The 18,624-nt window shown below is 44.2% G+C and overlaps 1 protein-coding gene across 2 annotated transcripts in view; it reads left to right on the top strand.

The window, feature by feature from the left end:
• MAP1S (microtubule associated protein 1S) overlaps positions 1–18,624 on the top strand; it is a 110,172-nt gene that overhangs the window by 34,350 nt on the left and 57,198 nt on the right. For both annotated transcript variants that reach the window (XM_069739267.1, XM_069739276.1), the window contains exon 2: positions 786–887. In XM_069739267.1, coding sequence (XP_069595368.1) covers positions 786–887 — 102 coding nt within the window. The remainder of the gene's footprint in view (positions 1–785; positions 888–18,624) is intronic.

The following is an 18,624-nucleotide window of genomic DNA, read 5'->3' as shown; positions in this document are numbered from 1 at the left end:
CTCAAAAATGAAAATTGGGCATATCATGAACTGATGGACACCTTCAGGGGCAATTTTTTTTTTTTTTCATGCATGTATTTTTATCTAAAATTCATTTTTGTTGCTAGGGTTTATAAAGTATTTTTCCATTCTGTTTGTTCGCCCGACTATCAGAGCTTCTGGTCCAGCTGCCACATCAGTAGCCTGTGGCCATCGGACTGGAGCCACATGAATTAGCCTCAAGGACCCCTGGCACTTCTAATTAGTAGGACCAAGGCTTTTTATCCATTTAAATACTGGGCTATTTGTGACTGAAAATCTTTCTAAATTTATGACCAAATGGCTGCTGAATTGGTTTATTGAACAATTGGCTCAGTGGTTAGCACTGCAACCTTGCAGTTCTGGGGTCCTGGGTTCAAATCTCACCAAGGCCAACATCTGCAAGGAGTTTGTATGTTTTCCCCGTATTCAAGTATGTTTTCTCTGGGTTCGTCGGTTTCCTCCCACACTTTAAAGACATGGGGGATAGGGAATTGAGATTGTGAGCCCCTATGGGGACCGTGATGATGTCTGTAAAGTGCTATTTAATGAATGGTGCGAAGTAAAATCAATGATTTTCTTCTGCTTATTTTGCATGTTATGTTGGTGGGATTGGTCGAGCACCCTGTTTTGTAGCTATGGGTAGCAGCTGCAGCTTTCCCTTCCATTCTGTTTAGTCACTACTACTAAGTGGGCTTTGAGGACTATATGATTTTCACTGCATGGTGAAGTTAAATTTGACATTTAAATCTATTTTTTTTCCTTAGGTTTCTGTTCCTGGGAGGTAGACCCATCGATCTGTAACTTGGACGATCAGCTGAAATTATTTGTCTCTCGTCATTCAGCCACTTTCTCCCCAGAGATTAAAGGTATAGTAAAGGGACTGTATTCCCTTCTTGCTTTTGTGGGCCTTCAGTACACACAGGTTTGTGAAGGGGTTGAACATTACTCGGGCACAACTCCTCCTTCATCACTGCTTCCCTTAGGCTACTTTCACACATCAGGTTTTTGGTTTCCGGCACAATCCGGCAAATTTGCTAAAAAACGGATCTGGTGTACATAGTGAAAAAACGGATGCAAACTGATGCACCGGATCGTTTTTTTTTTTAGCTGGATCCGGCTCTATATACTGCGCATGGTTTGAAAAAACGGATGCAAACTGATTCACCGGATCGAGAGAGAGAGAGAGAGACTTTTTTTTATTTTTCTGTCAATATGGTCATGTGAGGGCTTGTTTTTTGCGGGAAGAGTTGTCCTTTTGAAGGACATCATTGGTTTTACCATGTCATGTACTAGAAGTGCGGTGAAATTGCAAAAAAAAAGTGCAATCCTATGCGTGTTTTTTGTTTGGTTATTTTGCTAGGTTCACTAAATGCTAAGACTGACCTGACATTATGATTCTCCAGGTCAATACGAGTTCATAGACACCAAACATGTCTAAATTATTTTTTTATCTAAGTGGTGAAAAAACAATTCCAAACTTTGCTAAAATAAAAAAGCTTTGTTTTCCGATACCAGTAGTGTCTCCATTTTTCGTGATCTGGGGTCGGGTGAGGGCTTATTTTTTGCGTGCCGAGCTGACGTTTTTAGTGATACCATTTTGGTGCAGATACGTTCTTTATATCCCCCTTTATTGCATTTTAATACGATGTCACAGCGACCAAAAAAATGTAATTTTGGCGTTTCAAATTTTTTTCTCGCTACATTGTTTAGCGATCAGGTTAATCCTTTTTTTTTTTTTTATTGATGGATCGGGCGATTCTGAACGTGGCGATACCAAATATGTGTATGTTTGATTTTATTTTTGTTTTATTTTGAATGGGGCGAAAGGAGGGTGATCTAAACTTTTATATTTTTTTATTTATTTCATATTTTTTTAAAAAATTACTATTTTTTTTTTTTTTTACTTTTGCCATGCTTTAATATCCTCCATGGGAGGCTAGAAGCTAGCACAACTGGATCGGCTCAGCTACATAGCAGCGATCATCAGATCACTTCTATGCAGCTGAATTATAGGCTTGCTATGAGTGCCGACCACAGGGTGGTGCTCACAGCAAACCGGCATCAGTAACCATAGAGATCTCAAGGACCTCTATGGTTACAATCCTGATGCATCGCTAACCCCCGATCATGTGACGGGGGTCGGCGATGCACGCATTTCTGTCTGAAAGCAGTAGTTAAATGCCGCTGTCAGCGTTTGACAGCGGCAGTTAACTAGTTAATAGCGGCGGGTGGATCGCGATTCCACTCGCCGCTATTGCGTGCACATGTCAGCTGTTCAAAACAGCTGACATGTCGCGGCTTTGATGTGGGCTCACCGCCGGAGCCCACATCAAAGCAGGGGATCTGACCTCGGACATACTATCCCGTTCGAGGTCAGAATGGGGTTAAAGATTTTTCGGTTTTATATACCGTATTTTCCGGCGTATAAGACGACTGGGCGTATAAGACGACCCCCAACTTTTCCAGTTAAAATATAAAATCTTCTCAAAAGTCGGGGGTTGTCTTATATGCTGGGTGTCGTCTTATAGGGTGGGTGCGGAGCAATCTGCGGTCGACGTATATAGTGGGGGGGAGTGGTCCCGATGACTAGGTGAGGGAGCGCCTCACCAGGAAGGTGTAAGTGAAGCAAACTGTCAGCGTCTGGGATGCCAGGGTTATGCAAAAAAGAGAGAGAGAGCGGTGCTGTGCGTAGAAAAACACTCCTCTTTCACTCATCTGGTTCGCCCTTGTATCCTATTATCTCCTTCTCTGCCTCTGCTTCACTTACACCTTCCCGGTGAGGCGCCCCCTCACCTCGTCATTGGGGTCGCTCCCCCCACAATATGCGGCGACCGCAGATTACTCCGCACCTGCCCTATAAGACGACACCTTGCGTATAAGACGATACCCGACTTTTGAGAAGATTTTCAAGGGTTAAAAAGTAGTCTTATACGCCAGAAAATACAGTAATTACTCACCGATGGATCTGTTGCTGGATTCCTTTTCCTCTTTGGCACATAGACGCACAGTGGACATGAGATTTCTAGAAATGCCATCCACTATGCTGTCACATCTGGCCGCTACGTTTTTGATGCTGCATAAATACGCAGCGTCAAACCCGCAGCAATCACTGATCGTGGAACACATCTTAGGTGTTGTTTTACTCAAAAAAACAGTGATTGAGAAGAGGTTGTCAGAGTAAACACTGATGTTTTTACTGCCTAGGATGAAAGGCATAATTGTTCATTCGCTCGCCTATTTTAAACACCGAATCTCTAAAAATCTGTAAATTTTGACGCCGATTCATGAAGGCTGGTGTTTCATAAGCCATTCTTAATGAAAGGTGTACTAGAATGTGATGCGTCTAATTGATTAAAAATGATCTGCGAGCTGCGCTATCGCCGCTCGATCAGTCCGCATCACGTGACCCCAGCCGCAGCTCATCTCACGTCAACTTTCGAAGTTCCTTGATTCACTGAGCCATGACCCATTGGCATGCATCCCTGGGTTGACCGGGCTGTGGGCTTCGTTCACCGCATTGTCGCAGCCCCGTATCCAGTGCCCGCTTGCGACCGAGGAAAGCAGAGGAGAGAGGGAAAGCGTGCGCTGGATACCGGGGTGTGACATGTGGTGAAACACAGCCCAGTCAATCAGAGGGAGGCTGCGTACAGCCGGGTCACGTCTCGGTTAATCAAGGATATCCGGAAGTTTGAAGTGACATCAGCCATGGCAGACTGAGTGAGCAGTGATAGCGCCACAGGTTCATATGGCAGCAGAAGGTATTTACAAAAATACTTATTTAAAAGGTGTAAATCGATGGGCGCATTATACAATATAGTGGCCCACCACTTTAATCAGTGTCTGAATTTTGGGGAAATTGTGTTTCTGCTTTTTCCCAGAAATAGTAAATGATTCCACTTGTTACTTAGGTGTCCAAGAACCGGATTCGGCTGTTGATGTGGCCTATAACTTGATTGTCAACGTCTTTTTTTTTTTTTTTTTTTTTTTTCCCTTCTGCATTTTCCGTGAATCCCCATAATGTCATTTTTTTAAATGATATTCAAATTTGGAGAGAAAGGTGAAATATTTTACCGTTTTGGTTTTGTTCCATGTGGAATTGGAAGACGCTGCAAGTAATAGTAAAAATCACAGCCGTGTTCAGATGTGGCCAATGGCTCTTTATAGTCTCTGCATCCTGGCCTCAGCTTGACGCTCAGGAAATGACACATGATCATTGATTTCATTGTGTTTGGACAGGACCCGAAAGCACTGACTGTCAAGAAATCTAGTAATGCCGGGATGGAAGCGATGGTGTATAATCAAAATAATTAACCCATTCTGAGTCATTGTAACAAATATTTTTAGCCACACAACTTTTTTATTAAATTTTTTAAAGATTTTTGTGCCATGTATTTAAAAACGTTTTCCAATGACCTGGCCATATGAGGGCTTGTTTTTGCTGGGCAAGCTGCATTTTTGCCATTATGTTTTTGGAAATGGGCAAAAGAATTCAAGGTGAAAATTAAGATAAAATCTGCATTTCCTCTCTAGTTTTTTGGAGCTTTGTTTTAACGAAGTTCATCATGTGTTAGAAAGTTCTCCACAATTAATCTAATACCATGCTTGGTTTATTTAAATTTTTTTTATGGTGAAAAAGGTGTGGGGGAAAAAATAAAATACCCCAGAGCCTGTTTTCACCTTCATGACCGGGCAAAATTTTACAATACTAACCACTGTCACTCTGAAACACTTCAATGGATCCCACTGAGTGAGACTTTTTTCATGACATATTGTATTTCATGACAGTGGTAACATTTCTTGTGTTTATTTGTGGGGAAAAAAGAAATTTGGCTAAATTTTAGAAACCTTTAATTTCTCTAATCCCCCTCCAATGCCTTCCCATCCTAATTATGGACAGGAAGCACAAGAGGTTTAACCCCTTCATGACATACATGTATTGTGCATGTCGTGCCTCCCCGGAGCCCACATCTTTCTCGGCACATGCACCAGTAGCAGGTGGAATCGCGATCCACCCGCAGCTGTTATCCTGTTAAATGCCGCTGTCAAACTGACAGCGGCATTTAACATGCGCTTCCACCCATCGGTGACCCCCGTCATGTGATCTTGGGTCACCAATGGTTTGGCATGACAACCAGAGGTCTCCTGCAGACCTCTATGGTTTTCACTGCAGGATTGCTATGAGTTCCTTTTGGTGGTCTGTGCTCATAGCAAGTGAGTAATTCTGCTACATACAGGCGATCTGATCATTGCCTGTATGTAGCAGAGCCAATTAGGTTATGGCAGCTTCTAGTCTCGTATGAAGCATGCCAAAAAAAGTTTTTCTAGCCTATGCTAGAAGACACAGGAAGGAGAGACACCCACTCCCAACACCTCTTCACTAAGCTCTGCTAATGCCCCTGCAGGGACACCATCTCAGAATCTGACATTGATGATGGAAGAAGTCAAAGATCTCCGTACTCAAATGGGGAATATTCTGACCAAAACACATATGGAAGGTTATATTACCCGCTTGGAAAATCTATACAAGTCTGAGATACAAGGCCTGAATGCGTCAATCTCACAAGTTGCCGATAGTGACCAAGTTGGAATCTTCATGTGCCACAGCTGCCGCAGAACAAAAGGTGCAAAGTCAAATAATAGAACGCCATTCTACACAGAATGACTCATTATTTGGTATGATAGAGGACCTCAAGAATCGAAACCGCCGCAATAATATTTGCATACGGGGTTTGCCTGAAGCATCTGGCACAGCCAATCTTATTCCCACCCTGTGTGGCATCTTTAATACGCTCCTGGAAAGGCCACCTGCCAAAGAAATACTTGACAGAGCACACCGAGCTTTAAGACACCGCAACAATGACTCAGACATCCACAGAGATGTAATTTGCCGACTTCATTATTTCAAAACCAAAGAAGAAATTGAGACCGGCTCAGTCCAAAGAACCTATGGATTTTGATGGGGCCTATTTACATTTTATGACGGACTTATCTAGGTCAACCTTCGCAAAAGTTAGGGCTCTGCGCCCATTGTTGAAAGTTCTCAGAGAAAAATGTTCCCTAATCAAGGGGTTTTCACTTCGAATTATACATGCGCAACCAACATGGAACTCTTTCTTAGGAACCCACACGGATTGCGGTCATGCCTAGAGGACATGGATCTGCCAGAAATTACTATCTCTGATTGGCCCACAAACCTATTGACTTCTTCAGACTCTTACGTGAATCATCGACAAGTACAACAATCCCAAAGACCCAGAAGACGACCATTCTCTTTCCCGTCCATTTGAACAATATCTCTGGTTGTTTTGCATTCTAGGAGATTCAATGAAAGCTTGTCTATTGAATTTTATATATCACTTATATTGTGAACTTAGGTGTAACTGGACCAGTTAGAATCATAAGACACTTTATTTTATACAATGCGATCCGTACTGTGGATATCCGAGGGTGATGTCGTTCGATATACGTTGCCTTTGAAGGAGATTCTGAGCCCATAATATTATTATTATTATTATTATTATTATCTTTATTTATATAGCGCCAACATATTCCGCAGCGCTTTACAGTTCAACAGCTTCAAACACAACAGTCATAAGTAACAATGTTAACAATACAATAATTAAAGCAACACAAGATGACCCTGCTCGTGAGAGCTTACAATCTACAATGAGGTGGGGGAAATACAAAGTACAGGTGTGTATTTACAATGATGGTCCAGCCATCTTCAGGGAGTGGGGGATAGATGGAAGTAGTGAATGGGCTACACACAAACAAAATAACTGATTAGGGAACATGATAGGCCGCTGTGAACAAATGTGTTTTGAGGGAGCGCCTAAAACTATGCAAATTGTGGATGGTCCTAATTTCTTGGGGTAGAGCTTTCCAGAGGATTGGCGCAGCATGGGAGAAGTCTTGTAGTCGGGAGTGGGAGGTACGGATTAGCGCAGAGGTTAGTCAAAAGTCATTTGCAGAGCGCAGAGGTCGGTTAGGCCGATGGACAGAAATGAGAGAGGAGATGTAAGGGGGTGCTGCACTGTGAAGAGCTTTGTGGGTGAGAACAAGTACTTTGAATTGTATCCCGTAATGAATGGGCAGCCAGTGTAACGACTGGCGAAGAGCGGACGCGTTTGAGTAACGATTAGCTAGATAGACGACCCTGGCTGCTGTATTAAGGATGGACTGGAGAGGGGAAAGTCGAGTGAGGGGGAGGACAATTAATAGAGCGTTGCAGTAGTCCAGGAGGGAGTGGATCAGGGTGACAGTGAGGGTTTTTGTTGTTTCTATAGTGAGAAAAGGGCGGATTCTAGAGATGTTCTTTAGGTGTATGCGGCATGAGCGGGTAAGAGATTGTATATGGGATGTGAAGGAGAGATCGGAGTCAAACATAACACCCAGACAGCGCGCCTGCTGCCGGGGTGTTATTATGGTGCCACCCACGGAGAGGGAAATGTCAGATTTAGGGAGGTTAGTAGATGGTGGGAGCAGAAGAAGTTCAGTTTTGGAGAGGTTGAGTTTCAGATAGAATGCGGACATGATGTCAGAGACTGCGGAGAGAGTCAGTGGTGTTCTGTAGTACAGCAGGCGTAAGGCCAGGGGATGACTTATATAGTTGTGTGTCATCGGCATAAAGATGGTACTCAAAGCCAAACCTGCTGATGGTCTGTCCAATTGGGGCCGTGTAGAGGGAGAAGAGAAGGAGGCCAAGGACTGAGCCCTGGCCTGGAGCCAGAGAACAGAACAGAACACTGAAGGAGCGGTCAGAAAGATAGGAGGAGAACCAGGAGAGAGCAGTGTCCTTAATGCCTAGTGACTGGAGCCTAGAGAGTAAGAGAGGGTGGTCAACAGTGTCGAAAGCTGCAGAAGGATCGAGAAGAATGAGCAGAGAGTGGTCACCGTTACATTTTGCTGTCAGAAGGTCGTTGGTCACTTTGATGAGTGCAGTTTCTGTTGAGTGTAGGGGGCGGAAGCCGGACTGTGAAGGGTCTAGGAGGGAGTGAATGGAGAGGTAACGGGTAAGGCAGGAGTATATCAGGCGCTCCAAGAGTTTAGAGATGAAGGGGAGATTGGAGACCGGTCTGTAGTTGTTTGTGCAGGATGGGTCGAGGGCGGGTTTCTTTAGTAACGGAGTAATAATAGTGTTTGAAGGAGGACAGGAAAATGCCTAAGGAGAGTGAGAGATTAAAGATTGTAGTTAGGTGAGTAGTGACGACTGGAGAGAGAGACTGGAGGAGGTGAGGGAATGGGGTCGGTAGAGTATGTAGTCGGACGAGAAGGAGAGGAGCCTGGAGACTTCTTCTGTGATGGGATCAAATGCGGAGAGTGAGCCAGGGGAAATGCAGGGAGGGATGGGAGTCACTGAACTTGGTGATTGGGAGCGGATTTCCTGACGGATATTGTCTATTTTCTCTGTAAAGTGGGAGGCCAGGTCATCAGCACAAATGTCTGTGATAGGGGCTTGAGCTTTTGGCCTGAGGAGGGAGTGAAAGGTGTCAAAAAGTTTCTTGGGGTTGTTGGATAGTGAGGAGATCAGGGTGGTGAAGTAGGTCTGTTTGGCGATGTGAAGGGCAGAGTTATAGGTTTTTAACATAAATTTGAAGTGTATGAAGTCTTCTGGTGTGTTTTCCTCCATAAGCGTTCAGCACACCTAGAGCATCGCTGCAGAAATCGGGTTTGTGATGTGAGCCAGGGCTGTTTTACTCTGTTTGGAGGTTCTGAGGGTGAGAGGAGCTACTTGGTCTAGGGTGCTTCTAAGGCTACCTTCACATTAGCGTTCCGCTAATGTGCGTCGCTGTTGCGTCGGCGACGCAGCGGCGACACGCCCCTATGTTTAACATGGGGGACGCGTGCGTTTTTTTGTTGCGTTTTCCGACACGTGTGTCGTTTCCGACGCTAGCGTCGGACGCAAGAAAATGCAACAAGTTGCATTTTTCGTGCGTCCGATTTTCGTCAAAAAACGACGCACGCGTCGCAAAACGCAGCGTTTTTGCGTGCGTTTGCGCGCGTTTTTTGGTGCGTTGCGTCGCCGACGCAGCGGCGCGCAACGCTAATGTGAACGTAGCCTAAGCACGTCATTGTAGTGATGTACAGCCAGATCAGGACAGGAAAAAGAAGAGATTGGGGACAGTGATGAGTGTAAGGTGTCTGAAAGTGTATGAGGGTTATGAGACTAATAATTTAGACACAAATATGCGATCTACATCCTGTGAATGTGAGAAGATATCGGAACATACAAGTAGATACCTGTAGTTAGTATGCAAGACTAAGGCCTCTTTCACACTTCCGTCGACAGTGTCCCGTCCTAATGCGTCGCCGAGACGTAGCGACGTACATTTAGAAAATAGTGTTAAAACGTACGCAACGTTTCCAGTAGTTCGAGAGAGAGATATTCCAGGTATGTTGAAATGTAAAACAGCGTCCGTCACTGGATTCCTGCATTTCACAGTGACCTCAGGATGTTCCTTTTGGTTCCTTTCCTTACAGGTTGCCTAGTGTTATGCATCTTTAAATGGAAATGATCCTAGTGATAGTAGCATTTTTATATGCTGCTTACAATCTTTTATTTTGTTCGGGTCAAGATCCCCGGGAGTTATTCAATGTTGCTTTGAAAGACCCTCCCTAATTAGGGCGACTTGTTTTGTGCAAGTTTTACTTAGGAAGGACTCCGCTACTGCAGGGTTTCCTTTGACTCTTCTTTACATCCTCAGCCTAGGATCAAGGATTTGGCCTATTCTCTATGTAGGCTTATTTCAACCTCTTCTATCTTTATTCTGTACCTATATCTTCTCTATCTGTCCTTTCTTCCTTGTCCATCGATTTTCTATTTTACTATAATTTTCTACTAAAAGTTCTTTTCTTTCCTTTGTCAGGCTTGACAAAGCCAAGTTGATTGCAAGAAGTTAATGAACAACTGTCATATTTTTCTTTAAAAAAATAAATAAATAAAAGGGGTATTCTGATATGTGATTTAACTTTAACATATTATCTTGATATTTTTGAAACCTTTTGACAGTATCACTATGTTCTGTACCACTATAATGAAAACTACTACTGATGAGCGAGTATACTCGTTGCTCGAGTTTTCCCGAGCACGCTCGGGTGGTCACCGAGTATTTGTGACTGCTTGGAGATTTTTTGTTGACATAGCTGCATGATTTACAGCTACTAGCCAGGCTGAGTACATGTGGGGGTTGCCTGGTTGCTAGGGAATCCCCACATGTAATTAAGCAGGCTAGTAGCTGTAAATCATGCTGCTGAGGCAATGAAAACTAAATCTCCAAGCAGTCACAAATACTCGGAGACCACCCGAGCGTGCTCTGGAAAACCCGAGCAACGAGTATACTCACTCATCACTAAAAACTACCTCTTTGGTTGTATTTAGAAATGTAACTATATGCTGTTCTTAATTAATAAACTAGTATATGAAAAAAAAACTATGCATGTTTGGTATCTTTGTAATTGTACTGACCTGGAAAATAATATTGCCAGGTTAGTTTCACCATATAGTATATACTATAGTATATAGTATATACTATATTAACCCCTTCATGACCCAGCCTATTTTGACCTTAATGACCTGGCCGTTTTTTGCAATTCTGACCAGTGTCCCTTTATGAGGTAATAACCCAGGAACGCTTCAACGAATCCTAGCGGTTCTGAGATTGTTTTTTCGTGACATATTGGGCTTCATGTTAGTGGTAAATTTAGGTCGATAATTTTTGCGTTTATTTGTTGGCTAAAATTTAGAAAATTTCGCAATTTTGAATTTTTATTCTGTTAAATGAGAGAGTTATGTGACACAAAGTAGTTAATAAATAACATTTCCCACACGTCTACTTTACATCAGCGCAATTTTGGAAACAACATTTTTTTTGCTAGGAAGTTATAAGGGTTAAAACTTGACCAGCGATTTCTCATTTTTACAGCTAAACTTACAAAACCATTTTTTTAAGGAACCACCTCACATTTGAAGTCAGTTTGAGGGGTCTATATGGCTGAAAATACCCAAAAGGGACACCATTCTAAAAACTGCACCCCTCAAGGTGCTCAAAACCACATTCAAGAAGTTTATTAACCCTTCAGGTGCTTCACAGCAGCAGAAGCAACATGGAAGGAAAAAATGAACATTTAACTTTAGTCACAAAAATGATCTTTTAGCAACAATTTTTATTTTCCCAAGGGTAAAAAGAGAAACTGGATCCCAAAAGTTATTGTACAATTTGTCCTGAGTACGCCGATACCCCATATTTGGGGGGGGGGGGGGGGAGGAACTACTGTTTGGGCGCACGACAGGGCTCGGAAGGGAAGGAGCGCCATTTGACATTTTCAATGAAACATTGGCTCCAATCTTTAGCGGACACCATGTCGCGTTTGGAGAGCCCCTGTGTGCCTAAAAATTGGAGCTCCCCCATAAGTGACCCCATTTTGGAAACTAGACCCTCCAAGGAACTTATCTAGATGCATAGTGAGCACTTTGAACCCCCCAGGTGCTTCACAAATTGATCCATAGAAATGAAAAAGTACTTTTTTTTCACAAAATTTTTTTTAGCCTCAATTTGTTCATTTCCACATGGGCAACAGGATAAAATGGATCCTAAAATGTGTTGGGAAATTTCTCCTGAGTACACAGATACCTCATATGTGGTCACAAACCACTGTTTGTGTACACGACAAGGCTCGGAAGGGAAGGAGCGCCATTTGACTTTTGAATGAAAAATTACCGTATATACTCGAGTATAAGCCGACCCGAGTATAAGCCGACCCCCTAATTTTGCCACAAAAAACTGGGAAAACTTATTGACTCGAGTATAAGCCTAGGGTGGAAAATGCAGCAGCTACTGATAAATTTCAAAAATTAAAATAGATGCTCCATATGCAACTGTGCTATATAGAATGCTCTGCACCGTTCATTATGGCCCCATAGATGCTCCACATAAAGCTGTGCCATATATAATGCTCTGCACCATTCATTATGACCCCATAGATGCTCCATAGAAAGCTGTGCCATATATACATTGCTCTGCACCGTTGATTATGGCCCCATAGATGCTCCTTATAAAGCTGTGCCCCATATACAGTGGGGCAAAAAAGTATTTAGTCAGTCAGCAATAGTGCAAGTTCCACCACTTAAAAAGATGAGAGGCGTCTGTAATTTACATCATAGGTAGACCTCAACTATGGGAGACAAACTGAGAAAAAAAAAATCCAGAAAATCACATTGTCTGTTTTTCTATCAATTTTTTTGCATATTATGGTGGAAAATAAGTATTTGGTCAGAAACAAACAATCAAGATTTCTGGCTCTCACAGACCTGTAACTTCTTCTTTAAGAGTCTCCTCTTTCCTCCACTCATTACCTGTAGTAATGGCACCTGTTTAAACTTGTTATCAGTATAAAAAGACACCTGTGCACACCCTCAAACAGTCTGACTCCAAACTCCACTATGGTGAAGACCAAAGAGCTGTCAAAGGACACCAGAAACAAAATTGTAGCCCTACACCAGGCTAGGAAGACTGAATCTGCAATAGCCAACCAGCTTGGAGTGAATAAATCAACAGTGGGAGCAATAATTAGAAAATGGAAGACATACAAGACCACTGATAATCTCCCTCGATCTGGGGCTCCACGCAAAATCCTACCCCGTGGGGTCAGAATGATCACAAGAACGGTGAGCAAAAATCCCAGAACCACGCGGGGGGACCTAGTGAATGAACTGCAGAGAGCTGGGATCAATGTAACAAGGCCTACCATAAGTAACACACTACGCCACCATGGATTCAGATCCTGCAGTGCCAGACGTGTCCCACTGCTTAAGCCAGTACATGTCCAGGCCCGTCTGAAGTTTGCTAGAGAGCATTTGGATGATCCAGAGGAGTTTTGGGAGAATGTCCTATGGTCTGATGAAACCAAACTGGAACTGTTTGGTAGAAACACAACTTGTCGTGTTTGGAGGAAAAAGAATACTGAGTTACATCCATCAAACACCATACCTACTGTAAAGCATGGTGGTGGAAACATCATGCTTTGGGGCTGTTTCTCTGCAAAGGGGCCAGGATGACTGATCCGGGTACATGAAAGAATGAATGGGGCCATGTATCGTGAGATTTTGAGTGCAAACCTCCTTCCATCAGCAAGGGCATTGAAGATGAAACGTGGCTGGGTCTTTCAACATGACAATGATTCAAAGCACACCGCCAGGGCAACGAAGGAGTGGCTTCGTAAGAAGCATTTCAAGATCCTGGAGTGGCCTAGCCAGTCTCCAGATCTCAACCCTATAGAAAACCTTTGGAGGGAGTTGAAAGTCCATGTTGCCAAGCAAAAAGCCAAAAACATCACTGCTCTAGAGGAGATCTGCATGGAGGAATGGGCCAACATACCAACAACAGTGTGTGGCAACCTTGTGAAGACTTACAGAAAACGTTTGACCTCTGTCATTGCCAACAAAGGATATATTACAAAGTATTGAGATGAAATTTTGTTTCTGACCAAATACTTATTTTCCACCATAATATGCAAATAAAATGTTAAAAAAACAGACAATGTGATTTTCTGGATTTTTTTTTCTCAGTTTGTCTCCCATAGTTGAGGTCTACCAATGATGTAAATTACAGACGCCTCTCATCTTTTTAAGTGGTGGAACTTGCACTATTGCTGACTGACTAAATACTTTTTTGCCCCACTGTATATTGCTCTGCACCGTTGATTATGGCCCCATAGATGCTCCATAGAAAGCTGTGCCCCATATATATTGCTCTGCACCGTTGATTATGGCCCCATAGATGCTCCTTATTATGCTGTGCCATATATATATTGCTCTGCACCGTTCATTATTGCCCCATGGATGCTCCTTATAAAGCTGTGCCATATAGAATGCTGCTGGTGCTGCAATAAAAAAAAAACCAAACACATCCTCACCTCTCTTGCTCAGGATGCCAGCGCTTTCAATATTTACCTGCTCCTCGTGCGGCTCCGTCTCCAGCACTGATGCTCAGCAGAGGGCGCGCACTGATTACGTCACCGCGCCCTCTAACCTGAGCGTCACTGCTAGAGGACGCTGCAGACGGAGCCGCACTGGAACGAGGAGACGTAAATATCTCACAGCGCTGCGCTCCCCGTATACTTACCTGCTCCTGGCGCGGTCCCTGCAATCCCTGGCTTCCCCGGCACTGCAGCTTCTTCCTATAATTGAGCGGTCACAGTTACCGATCATTTACAGCAATAAATATGCGGCTCCTCCCCTATGGGAGGTGGAGCCGCCTATTCATTTCTGTAATGAGCGGTGCCATGTGACCGCTCAGTACAGGAAGAATCTGTAGCGCCGGGGAAGCCAGGGACTGCAGGGACCGCGCCAGAAGCAGGTAAGTATAATTACACAGCCCCCACTCCCCTTCCCCTGCCGACCTCCCGGTATATGACTTGAGTATAAGCCGAGAGGGGGACTTTCAGCCCAAAAAAATGGGCTGAAAATCTCGGCTTATACTCGAGTATATACGGTAGCTCCAATCGTTAGCGGACACCATGTCGCGTTTGGAGAGCCTCTGTGTGCCTAAACATTGGAGCTCCCCCACATGTGACCCCATTTTGGAAACTAGACCCCCCCCAAGGACCAAGGAACTTATCTAGATGCATAGTGAGCACATTGAACCCCCAGGTGCTTCACAAATTGATCCATAACAATGAAAAAGTACTTTTTTTTCACAAAAAATTTATTTTGGCCTCAATTTGTTCATTTCCACATGGATAACAGGATAAAATGGATCCTAAAATTTATTGGGCAATTTCTCCCGAGTACACTGATACCTCACATGTGGGAGTAAACCACTGTTTGGGCACACGGCCGGGCTTGGAAGGGGAGGAGCGCCATTTGACTTTTTGAATGAAAAATTAGCTCCAATCGTTAGCGGACACCATGTCTCATTTGGAGAGTCCCTGTGTGCCTAAACATTTGAGCTCCCCCACGTGACCCCATTTTGGAAACTAGACCTCCCATGGAAGTAACCTAGATGTGCGGTGACCACTTTAAACCCCCAAGTGCTTCACAGAAGTTTATAACGCAGAGCCGTGAAAATAAAAAATCATTTTTCTTTCCTCAAAAATTATTTTTAGCCCGCAATCTTTTATTTTCACAAGAGTAACAGGAGAAATTGGACCCCAAAAGTTGTTGTCCAGTTTGTCCTGAGTACGCTGATACCCCATATGTGGGGGGGAACCACTGTTTGGGCACACGTCGGGGCTCAGAAGGGAAGTAGTGACGCTTTGAAATGCAGACTTTGATGGAATGGTCTGCGGGCGTCATGTTGCGTTTGCAGAGCCCCTGATGTGCCTAAACAGTAGAAACCCCCCACAAGTGACCCCGTTTTGGAAACTAGACCCCCCAAGGAACTTATCTAGATATGTGGTGAGCACTTTGAACCCCCCCAAGTGCTTCACAGAAGTTTACAACGCAGAGCCGTGAAAATAAAATCATTTTTCTTTCCTCAAAAATGATGTTTTAGCAAGCAATTTTTTATTTTCACAAGGGTAGCAGGAGAAATTGGACCCCAATAGTTGTTGCCCAGTTTGTCCCGAGTATGCTGGTACCCCATATGTGGGGGTAAACCACTGTTTTGGCGCACGTCGGGGCTCGGAAGGGAGGGAGCACCATTTGACTATTTGAACGCAAGATTGGCTGGAATCAATGGTGGTGCCATATTGCGTTTGGAGACACCTGATGTGCCTAAACAGTGGAAACCCCTCAATTCTAACTCCAACACTAACCCCAACCCATCCCTAACCCTAATCTCAACTCTAGCCATAGCCCTAATCACAACCCTAACCCCAACACACCCCTAACCACAGCCCTAACCCCAACACAATCTAACCCTAATCCCAACCCTAACCCTAATCCCAACCCTAATCCCAACCCTAACCCCAATACACCCCTAACCATAACCCTAACCACAACCCTAACCCCAACACACCTCTAACCATAACCCTAACCACAAGCCTAATCTTAACCCTATTTCCAACCCTAGTCCTAATTCCACCTCTAACTCTAATTCCAACCCTAACCCTAAGGCTTTGTGCCCACGTTGCGGATTCGTGTGAGATTTTTCTGCACCATTTTTGAAAAATCCGCAGGTAAAAGGCACTGCGTTTTACCTGCGGATTTACTGTGGATTTCCAGTGTTTTTTGTGCAGATTTCACCTTCGGATTCCTATTGAGGAACAGGTGTAAAACGCTGCGGAATCTGCACAAAGAATTGACATGCTGCGGAAAATACAACACAGCGTTCCCGCGCGGTATTTTCCGCACCATGGGCACAGCGGATTTGGTTTTCCATAGGTTTACATGGAACTGTAAAGCTGATGGAAAACTGCTACGAATCCGCAGCGGCCAATCCGCTGCGGACCCGCAGCCAAATCCGCACCGTGTGCACATAGCCTAATTCTAAGGGTATGTGCACACGATGCGGAAAACGCAGCGGATCCACAGCGTTTCCGCCGCTGCGAGTCCGCAGCAGTTTCCCATGAGTTTACAAAAAACGTTGCGCACATACTGCTGAAAGAACTGCGCGGAAACGCAGCGGTTTACATTCCGCACATTTCACTTTCTGCGGATTCCGCAGAGGATTACAACTGCTCCAATAGAAAACCGCAGTGAAATCCGGGAGCCTCGGTAAGTATTAGGGGGGGGAGATCGAGGCACGGGGGGAGCGGACAGGAGGACGGGGGAGCAGACAGGGCGATGGAGGGGAGCGAACCACAGAACGGAGGACTGGGGGGAGGAGGGAGGTCTGTTGGGGGGGGGGGGGGATGGGGCACATCAGTGTTTCCAGCCATGGCCGATGATATTGCAGCATCGGCCATGGCTGGATTGTAATATTTCACCATTTTTTTTAGGTGAAATATTACAAATCGCTCTGATTGGCTGTTGAAAGTGAAACTGCCAATCAGAGCGATCGTAGCCACGGGGCTGAAGTACCACTCCCCCTGCCCCTGCAGATCGGGTGAAATTGGAGTTAACCCTTTCACCCGATCTGCATGGACGCGATCTTTCCATGACGCCACATAGGCGTCACAGGTCGGATTGGCACCAACTTTCATGACGCCTACGTGGCGTCGAAGGTCGGGAAGGGGTTAAATAAAAAAAATTAGCAAATTGACTTTTTTTTTTTTTTTTTTTTACAATTTTGACACACTTGGAATCCCGCTTTCCAGTGCATCACATGATAAAATGAATGGTTTAATTCAATGGTAGTATTTGCTCCACAAAAAAAACCAGCCCTCATACGGATATGTGGAGCGAAAAATTAAGGTTATGGCTTTTGGGAGAAGGGGAGCAAAAAATGGATATTGGTTGTGTAGGCAATGGGATAATAATCTTAATTTCTATAGTGCTAACACATTCTGCAGCACTTTACAGTTTGCACACATTATCAACGCTGTACCCAATGGGGCTCACAATCTACATTCACTATCAGTATGTCTTGGAATGTGGGAGGAAACCTGAGTACCTGGAGGATGTTGTCCTTGGTGGGATTTCAACCTTGGACTCCAGCGCTGCAAGACTGCGGTGCTAACCATTGAGCCACCGTGCTGCTTTTAGGGCTTGCTTAAAACTGTGTACAGCGGAAATTTAAGTGGATTTTCTGGGGAAGTATATTCCAAAGAACTGTCACTGCACCAGAAAAGTCTTCGGAGACGAGACTAAGAGGTCCTGCTGCTGTAGGCCTTTTGTGCTGCATTTAGAATAGATTAGCGAGGGCCTAGTTTATTGGGAAGATGACTGGATAGTACAGTGGCAGTGGTCAAGACAAAAATGGATCAAACCAGCAGAGTTTTTGCAGTTTCAAAGTATTATAAAGGATTTTGGAGATGTTCTTAACGTTCTGGTCACTGGTGCATTTAGTAAGGTGTGAAGTTACTGGTTCAAGTGAAAGATGGAAGTGCATAAGAATATGGGTTTAGTTCTATTAGAACTTTGGGAGATACGTTTCCTATGTTCACGTAATATGAGCACAAGTTATTGCTTTATTCTGCTTAGCAGATTTAAATATTGTTTACAATGTCAATTGAAAGTTGCTTTTTCGGTTGCTCCCCTGCAGGAGTACAAAAGTTTAGTCTAAGGGTACTGTCACACAGTGGCATTTTGATAGCTACGACGGCACGATTTGTGACGTTCCAGCGATATATCCGTGACGTTCCAGCGATCTCGCTGTGTCTGACACGCTCCTGCGATCAGGGACCCCGCTGAGAATCGTACGTCGTAGCAGATCGTTTGAAACTTTCTTTCGTCGTCTAGTGTCCCGCTGTGGCGGCATGATCGCATGGTGTAACAAAGGTGTGCACGATATTGTATACGATGTGCGCATCGTAACCAACGGCTTCTACATCGCACATACGTCATGAAATTATCGCTCCAGCGTCGTACATTGCAAAGTGTGACAGCAGTCTACGACGCTGGAGCGATATTGTTACGATGCTGGAGCGTCACGAATCGTGCCGTCGTAGCGATCAAAATGCCACTGTGTGACGGTACCCTAAGGCTGAGCTTGTTTGTGGTGGAATCATTACCTATGCACAACAGGCAACAATGTATCTGTATTTCTACCTTTTTACCACTAG

Source organism: Ranitomeya imitator, chromosome 1 (assembly GCF_032444005.1).
Source record: "Ranitomeya imitator isolate aRanImi1 chromosome 1, aRanImi1.pri, whole genome shotgun sequence".
Lineage (NCBI taxonomy): Eukaryota > Metazoa > Chordata > Amphibia > Anura > Dendrobatidae > Ranitomeya > Ranitomeya imitator.
This window is presented reverse-complemented; position numbering and strand designations above follow the sequence as displayed.